This window comes from Gambusia affinis, linkage group LG20, assembly GCF_019740435.1.
Source record: "Gambusia affinis linkage group LG20, SWU_Gaff_1.0, whole genome shotgun sequence".
In the NCBI taxonomy this organism is placed as follows: Eukaryota; Metazoa; Chordata; class Actinopteri; order Cyprinodontiformes; family Poeciliidae; genus Gambusia; species Gambusia affinis.
In genome coordinates this window covers 12103738-12112504 of record NC_057887.1, presented here as the reverse complement: position 1 = coordinate 12112504, position 8767 = coordinate 12103738, and the positions used below count along the sequence as shown (strand labels likewise).

At 36.5% G+C, this 8767-nt stretch overlaps 1 protein-coding gene across 1 annotated transcript; it reads left to right on the top strand.

Annotated features, from left to right (window-relative positions):
- The first annotated feature begins 2883 nt into the window (after nucleotides 1-2883).
- tekt3 (tektin 3) lies at nucleotides 2884-7998 on the top strand. The gene is made up of 8 exons (XM_044102403.1): nucleotides 2884-3040; nucleotides 3995-4577; nucleotides 5196-5279; nucleotides 5370-5440; nucleotides 5534-5677; nucleotides 6195-6417; nucleotides 7200-7354; nucleotides 7782-7998. Exons 2-8 carry the CDS (start codon nucleotides 4008-4010, stop codon nucleotides 7996-7998), a joined length of 1464 nt encoding a protein of 487 aa, XP_043958338.1. The 5' UTR covers nucleotides 2884-3040; nucleotides 3995-4007.
- Nucleotides 7999-8767: the final 769 nt, after the last annotated feature.

The window sequence follows — 8767 nt, the reverse complement described above, 5'->3', positions numbered from 1 at the left end:
AAAACCCGCAAGTTTGCGTCAGCAGTAAGAACAGTGTTGTCATAGAAGTGAGCGAGTACTGCTAATAATAGCACAAACAGAGGAAGTTGTAGTGCAGCCAGCACACATGAGCGAAGCTTGAAGGGAGGTGGGTGAATGGGTGGGTAAGAAAGTAAAAACACCAGGGGAAAACACATGGACCTTTTTTTTCCACTGAGAGGAAAGGTTTGAAAAACACCTCTGACCTCCTCCTCGGATCTATTCTTAGCAGAAAAATGGAAGGTCAGTGGAGTGAAACTGTTTGGCTTGAGTTGTGTGTATTTGTTACCTAAATACAAGCTAAAATAACAGAAATGGCGACTAAAATTTGATACGCTCATTTGAGTCACACTTAAATGTCACTAATAAAATAAAAAAAATAAAAAAAAAACAACACTTCACAAAAATCTCACTTACAGCTGTGCCCTAAAGCTCTGGTATTTGGCTTGAAAGAAAACCAAATTCTCCTCCCAGCAGGACAATGATGTTAATAGAATCAGAGCTAGTTGGAAAGGACCAGTCAATGTCAAGATCTAAATCTAATTACACATCCAATCAAACTGAGTTTAAGCTGTTCTGCCAAAAATAATAGCAAAAACAAAAGTTCCAGTTCCATAATGTGGATAGCTTGTAAAAAATATACTTAAAAACCCTAATTGGAAATGGTGGTGAACAATAATTTTGGAAAACATTAAATCAGGAAAGCACCCTATGCTTACTAGATTGTTTTGATAATTAGGTATCCTTTCCCTTCAATTTTACAATTTGCAGGTATTGTAATTTGTAAAATAGCAATACCTTTTAAATGTTGTGGTTCTAACGCAACTAACTGTGGAAAAGGTTGGGTTTTTTTGAGAATGGGTATAATTTTATGTGATTGTCAAAAAATATATGATCTGCCCCCCAAAAAAACAAAAAATAGATGAAATCTATTAGAAGTCCTGTACATCTTTTGTACACCTTAAGTTTGCACTTCATCAAAGTTAATTTAGCCATCAAAACTGCTCATCCTTTTCCCTGTCTCTTCTGTCCAAATATAAAGATTTACACATTTCATTGAAGCCACACTGAGAAAGCCACACATGCTTAACCAATGTTTGCTAAACCACACGGCTTAATCGTCCAATTGTGATATTTTCATTTTCGTGTTTGAGACACATAGGTCTAGAAAACCAAAGTAAGAGAAGCATTGTGTGAACTTTATCTTTGAGTCCAGAAGGTCATTTAAAAGCTTGTTTTCTACACATTTAATCCCCTTGTGTCAGCGAGCTCTAAGTGGAGCGGACAGCATGCTTGCTCCCTCAGACATTTCCCCTATGTAGTAATTCACAACATACTGTGTCGAATCACATGGCAAGAGTATATATAGGCGTCTCTAGCGTTCCTTCACCAGTGGAAGATCGAACAGGAATCACTTTTCAGGGGGTCACTTGCAGCTCTCTCTGGGGGAGGAATTTCATACGAGTGTTTGCTTTTTTTCTGCTCCTCTAAAGCGTATTTATAGTGGTTGAGTTCAGAGGATCGGAGGTATGTGTGCTGTGGCCTTCTGCAACCTTTCCATGTTAAGTGATGCTTTGAGATGCAGGGGTGGAGCCAAATATACGTCTTTCAATTCTGAAAAACCTAAAGATATTTATCAAAAACTCCAGGTTAAAGACAAAAATACTATAATTCTGAGCATTATAATTTACTGTGCAAATTTAAATCGGTGGATGCAAAAGTGTTGCGTAATTAATTCACACTTAATTTTTCCATGCCACTAAAAAATAAACTCTTAATGGTTATTTCTGCTTAGATATAAACTGAATTATTGAATTACATGATAAATACCAATTATCCAGCAAGTAATACTTTAGTTTATTTTTATTGACAAAAAATGACCTTTATGTTTAATAAACCCCTTTTTGACATCCAGTGCAGAATATTAAGGTCAACCAATTTTACAGTCTATGAATAAATGAAAAATGATTTTAGATAATTCAAATGATTTCACTGTAGTCACACAGTTTATAAAAATTTAACTTTTAACATGAATGTTCTTAGAATGATGGCTAAATGTTTTACCACCTAAATATAAATTTTGATGCACAACTCTAGGATAGTCAGACAAAGAGAGTAGCCACAGTAGCTCCCTTTAATCAGCTGTACAAATATATATTATTCTGCTCATAAATCTGCAATAAACATTTGGGCCAGATGAAAAGCTCCTGACTTCATCTCCACTTGTCTCTTTAGTGGAAAACCACACTATTGTCTGACCGGCCATATACCTCCTCAGGACTAATTAGTGTAAATGAACCCCAGTGGCAGTGACAGGTAACACAGATTACTATTCTTTGCTACTGGGGTTTGTGTGCACTCTTCCTGTGACATAAAAGATTAAACAGGTGGCTGTAATCCATACAGAGCATTGGATTCTCAGAATGACTCTAAGACACCTGATGCTAAGCAAAGAATATGTAAACTCCTGTGGTTTAAAGATAAAACTTAGATTTATGACAGAAGAACTGAAACACAATAAAAATCATCAGTAGGGTCAACAAAAAAGATAAACAGTTGTATTAAATATTCTGGGTGTGTAAATCAATTCTAACAATGTAAACTGTTTGCTAAATTAGTTGTAAGTCTGAATTTAAATTAACATCTAGAACTGAGCATAGCATAAAATAAATGTTTAAAGGCTAACAAACAAAAAGTAATCCAAGGATAGGAAGTTACTAACACTCAGACACCAAGACTTTTAACTTCAAAACAAACAAAACAAACAAGTAAACATTAATCAGTCATTTGTCTCAGTGTTGCAGTAACCCATGGCAACTGCTTCTGTGTCAACAGAAATCTTGTTCAGCTCCTGCACACCATGACTGTGCAACGTTATTGGCTGGCTGAATCAATGACTTGCAAACGTCTTCATCTATTATGCATGTCAGTTCACCTTTATTATGTTCTTGAACTCATTCTCAGGTATACACAGCAGGGTGCTAGCCGCTCATTCTTAAACAGAGGACAAGCAATCATCTCGGTAAGTCTTTTGGATTTTGTTGGTAACCTAGATTTATTTTTTATCAGCTTTGAAGATTAATTTTATTTTGAACAGCCAACGAGAGTATGAAGCATTGTTATTCTGATATGTTTTAGACATAAAGTGGATGAACTCATAAGCAAAACTTAATTTGGATACAACTCCAAAGAAACTTCATAACCAGATCTATGCTTATTTAGAAGATCTTAGAATGAAAGCAGTTCATGAGTAACTGTTTCCTTCCTTTTTGATATATTTTAGTCACATTTTATGAAAGGATACAACCAACAAAGACTATTAAATAATATTAGCTCTATTATAGATATTCAGTGACATAATGACTGCAGAGCCTCGAGACTTTGATTTTAAATGCATTTTTTAAACCCTCATTTATTGGTTGCTTTTTGTTTTTGTTAAACAAGTGTCTTCCAAATGCATAAGTGTAAACAATTATTCTCTTAAAGCAAATTACTAATACATTTGGTAACATTGAATCATAGCTATGCAGATGATATTCAATTATTACTTAAGATGCTTGAAGCTTGGGATAGTATTATGTAACCCAGGGGTGCCCAAAGTCGGTCCTCAAGGGCCGGCATCCTGTACGTTTAAGTTCTCTCCCTGGTGGTAGTAACAACCTTTTCAGCATGTCAATGTTCTTCTTAGGCCTTTAATGAGCCATCGTTTGATCCAGGTGCGTTAAACCAGAGAGAGAACTAAAACACGCAGGATGCCGGCCCTCAAGGTCCCAGTTTGGGGACGACTGATGTAACCCAAACCTGATTGGAAAGTTTCCACAACCTTATCATTGACTTGCCTTGTGGGTTTCTTTGTCTTTTATCTTTTAAATTTTACTAATAAATTTCTTCATTCACATATTTCATGGCATGTTTAAACATTTATAATATTAGGATTTCACATTTTCACATTTGTTTTTCTGCAATTCCAAAATAGCGAGGAGGAAGTTATGGAGCTGCTCGGATCAACTCTGACGACAACCTACGCTCGGCCAAAAACCAGCCACTTCCTCCCTGCCATCTCCACTATGGCGTCCAGCTATCGTAACCCTCAGCCAGCCTTGGGGAGAAGTCCCAGTGCCAATATGTGGAGAACAAACAGCTATTACAAGAGCAGCAGTGCTCTCCCATTGACCTCCTCCACACAGCGGGATCATTTTGATCTGGTTCGAGCCAACACTACTTTCTACCCTTCCAACAGGACCATGCTGACGAACCGGTACACCCCAGACGACTGGTACAAGTCCAACCACAGCAATTACCGGGAGTCAGAGTCTTCAAGAAAGAGTGCAGAACGACTGAGGAAAGACACCATCAGGTTGATGCAGGATAAGGAGCAGCTCACCAGAAGAACGCAAGAAAACACCAGCAAGAACATTGCAGAAAGGGTCAATGATATTGTCTTCTGGAGGTCTGAGCTAACCCATGAGATCGACAATATGGTGACGGAGATTGCGGCACTCAGTGAAGTGAAAAAAAGGTTGGAGAGAGCCTTAGCAGAGACCGAGGGGCCTCTAAAGGTTAGAATGGGTTTTAATAGTTTACAACAAATTTAAATGTACTAATCATTCATTTATGTTGAGTACCATGATGCAAACATTTTATGAAGATTTGACTCTGTGATTTAAGCATAATATAAGTAAATTGGCAAATGTGTTTGCAGTCAATGTAATCCTTAGTATTTTACAAAGAACTACAAGTTTTCTTTGAGGAAACAAACAGGTTGTAGTTACTCTACCTTTGCAAAATGCTGCAGTGCCTTTTCTGGATAAAGTGTTTAATCAGGCAACCTTATTGCCATGGCAGAGTGCTGGTCATTACCCACAGTGAGTCAACTTGCTCTAACTGAAGATCCAATGACATGTATATCTTGCAAAGCTAATATCACGTAGCAGAAAGTTTTCTTTGAGGTTTCTCCAGGCAACTGAAACTAGAGCACACCTGAAACACAGGACAACATTCATGCATGCATTATACTTTCACAAAAGGACACTTTGTGTGTCCAGCATCTTCGAACAGTTATTCACCTGCTTGAGCCTAGTAAGACAAGCCATATGTTGGACGGGTTCACTTTTGATCAAAACACAAATTAATAATACCTCCCCAGCTTGTTTTAGTCACAATGATTCTGTTAATAGGTGTCTCAAGAATGTTTATACCACAGAGAGAAGCGGATGTCAATCGACCTGGTACACGATGATGTAGAAAAAGATCTAATAAAGGTAAAACAGCAGCAGTGATCGTCTTAGGTCTAAAACCAACCTTATTAAATGCAAATGTTACAATTTACTCTCTACCTGTACTATTGAAAGGAAGTAGAGGTTATAAAGTCATGTCAGGAGAGGATGAGGCGGCATCTGGACAGAGCCATCGCCCAGCTGGCGTAAGGATAACAAAAAATAATAAAACATGAGAATGTATAAATTCAACAACAATTATAACAACTGATTTTATGATTCATGTCTACCTTCAAAAGGTCAAATCGAGCGGCCCAACATGAGTTGGAGAAAGATATGAGCGACAAAGTATCTGCTCAGAGGATTGATGACAGGTGCCACCATTTGAGGAACACATCAGACGGTATCGGCTATTACAGAGGAATCGACAGATTAGACCATTCGTGAGTATGGACTTAAAGATAAAAGGTTACTCTTATTATGCCAGATATCAGCTATAAGTTGTAAAACAATCCTTCACTGCTCTCTTGTCTGAATTTCTCCAAGACAGCCTTTTAAGTGTTAACCGACTTAAGAAGGCTACTAAAATACATATAGGTGGACTTTGGGAAACACGTGACCATGTTGTTCTAGTCAGACAAAAGGAAATATTGATTGCATTGCTTTTTTTCTACTGTAATCTTTAAATCGCAGATAAAGAAGGACGTAAATAAATATCAGTAAAGAGAGAACACAATGTTTTCAAGGTACTTAAAGCACGTCTAAAGGTTGAATGACAGATCCTTTTCCTTCACTACTGCTCCAAACTCTTTCAAGAAATTATCACATTTGAGGATAGCTTGTTGTTATTTGAATATAGCAGGCAAACGACTCAGAATTGTCATTATGTTTGAATCTCATCTTCAAAGACACATATAGAAACCAAAAATAAATGTATGTGCCTCTTTTCCTCCTTGCCAGAGTTTCTCTGCCAGACACGTGGTCCAAATTCACAGACGACAACATCCTGCTTTCCCAAAGCGAACGAGCTAACTCTCACAAGCTCAGGGACGAGATAGAAATCTTGCTAAACACAACGTCCAATGAAATGTGGAACCAGTTCATCAACGCCAATGTCGCCTTTACTAACCGCATTTCTGAAACGGCTGATGCCAAGAACAACCTGCAGGCACACCTAGCAAAGGTCCTCACAGTTTCTATATTGCTTTATTTAAACATGTCACATAAGATTCATCTGATTATCAAGACAAATCTTTTCCCAAATTGTATTTATTTTTTTGTTATTATTTTTTATCATCATCATTTTGTTGTTTTAATCATTTTTTCCTCATGGAGACAGTTGGAAAAAAAACTAAACCAAACTAAACAAATTCACTTACTGTTGTCTCACTATATTTTCTAACATAAACATGAAATTATACCTTAAAACATGAAATTATACCTTAACACGAGTGTTTGTTTTCACACAGTAAATCTTTATTTTACACTTAGTATTATCTGCATTAGTGGCCTGAAAATTCACAAGTTAAGGCCTACAGGGAATCTTTCTCCTTTAATAGACTATGTGCATATGTACTCCAGAAAAGCTCTCAGGACGTATTAATGCTAAGAGACAGCTGGTAATTTGTGGCATATTTGACACCGAGTCCCTCTGCTCTGAGTAGCAAGAAATTATATTTGGGTTTCATTCAATGCATTTCAAAACTAACAGTAGCTGTGATATTAGGTACACTGCTCATAGTAACTTTACTTGCAAAAACTATAAAGTCAAAAAGAATTGGTTCAAAGGAATTTTTTACATTAACTGTCCCTTAAGAAAGTCTTAAAATTCTATGCATTTTGAAAGTTAGATACAAAAATAAAGAAGATGACTGACAGTAAAACTCCATAAAACACGAACTCATCTTTTACAGCCTCATTTAGAGATAATTGTTTGTAATTACTGTATTTTGTGCTTTTAACCAGACTTTGCAGGAGATCTTTCAGACCGAAATGCTGATTGAATCTCTGAAGAAAGCTCTGAAAGACAAGGAGAACCCACTCAAAGTGGCCCAGACTCGGCTCGAGGAGAGGACACGTAGGCCCAACGTAGAGCTTTGCAGAGACAACCCACACCACTGGTAAAGAGTCAGAGCTAATTCTAATCAAACTCTGGAGTAGTTACTTTAGTTGCATATAGATTTTTACTGGCCACATGGAATATTCCAAACTTAAATATTGTGTTTTATTATCTGTAAGTAGGAAGTAATCAAAATTAACAGAAATCACGGATCAAACACATCAATCTTTTTTTAGTTATACAGAAAGTAGAAAATTGTATTATCTGCTTAATTAAAGTGGAGTAAATTCTCTATCAACAGGTCAGAGCTTTATAAGATCCTAGCTTGGAAATTGGTCACAAAATATGTGATCTGTACATGTCAACTAAATGTACATTGAAAAAATATAGATTCCTATTATACTTTATGTGCTGAAGCGAAGTTCTATGTTTTCACAAAAAAAAAAAAAAAAAATCACTAAGCTATCTGTCTGTCTTTGACTCTTCAGGCTTGTAGGCGAGGTGAGAGAGATTGAAGACACAATCCAAAAACTTCAAGAGAGACTGATGGAGGCAGAAAACACTTTGCAGATTCTGGTAAAGACAAAAGTGACTCTGGAGCATGACCTGTCCATCAAGGCCCACTCTCTCTTCCTAGACCAGGAGAAGTGCATGGGAATGCGAAAGAGCTTTCCCAGCCTGCCGCGCCTGGTGGGCTATACATAAAAACAGAATTTCAAAAGACCAGGATGGGCCTAAATAAGAATTATTCATACTAATTAAAGATTATTTATATATATGTTGTTTTATTATTATTATTTTTATTTGATCAGCAAGTTTTTCAAGGCTTGAATGAAAAAAAATATCCTACTTTAAGTATATCTGAGTGTATTTAAAAAAAGAAATGTTTATACCAAACATATAAAAATAATGTCAAAATACCAATATAATTCTCCTGTAAGAAAAGTCTGACATGGGGAGCAGTTTATAGTAAGCCTGTTTTTGAAATAAGTCTAAGATATTTGAATCTATGTATTTCACAGTGTTTGATACTCTGATTTTAAAGAACATAAAGCTACTGAATAAAGTACACTTTCCTTTTCAAAAGAAATTAGTTAAAGTATTAATAATGTGACATCCGAAAAGTTGTGAAAACAAGATTTAACTCAATAAACGTTTGTGAAGAAAGTCTACAGTCAAGGTAAAAAAAAAAAAAAAAAAATTATTTACTGTACACAGGGGTGTCCAAAGTCTGTCCTGAAGGGCTGGGACCTTAAATTCTTTAGCTCTCGCCAGAATCAAATGATGGATCGTTAGCAGATCTCTGCGGAGCATTGACATGGTGAGGTAGAGAAATTAAAACATGCAGGATACTGGCCCCTGAGGACTGAGTTTGGACACCACTGCATGCGCTGACAATCTGTGCAACTTGCAACTTTATTTAACTGCAATGTTTTACAGTGATATTAAAATCTCCGTGAGCAACAGGGGTTGC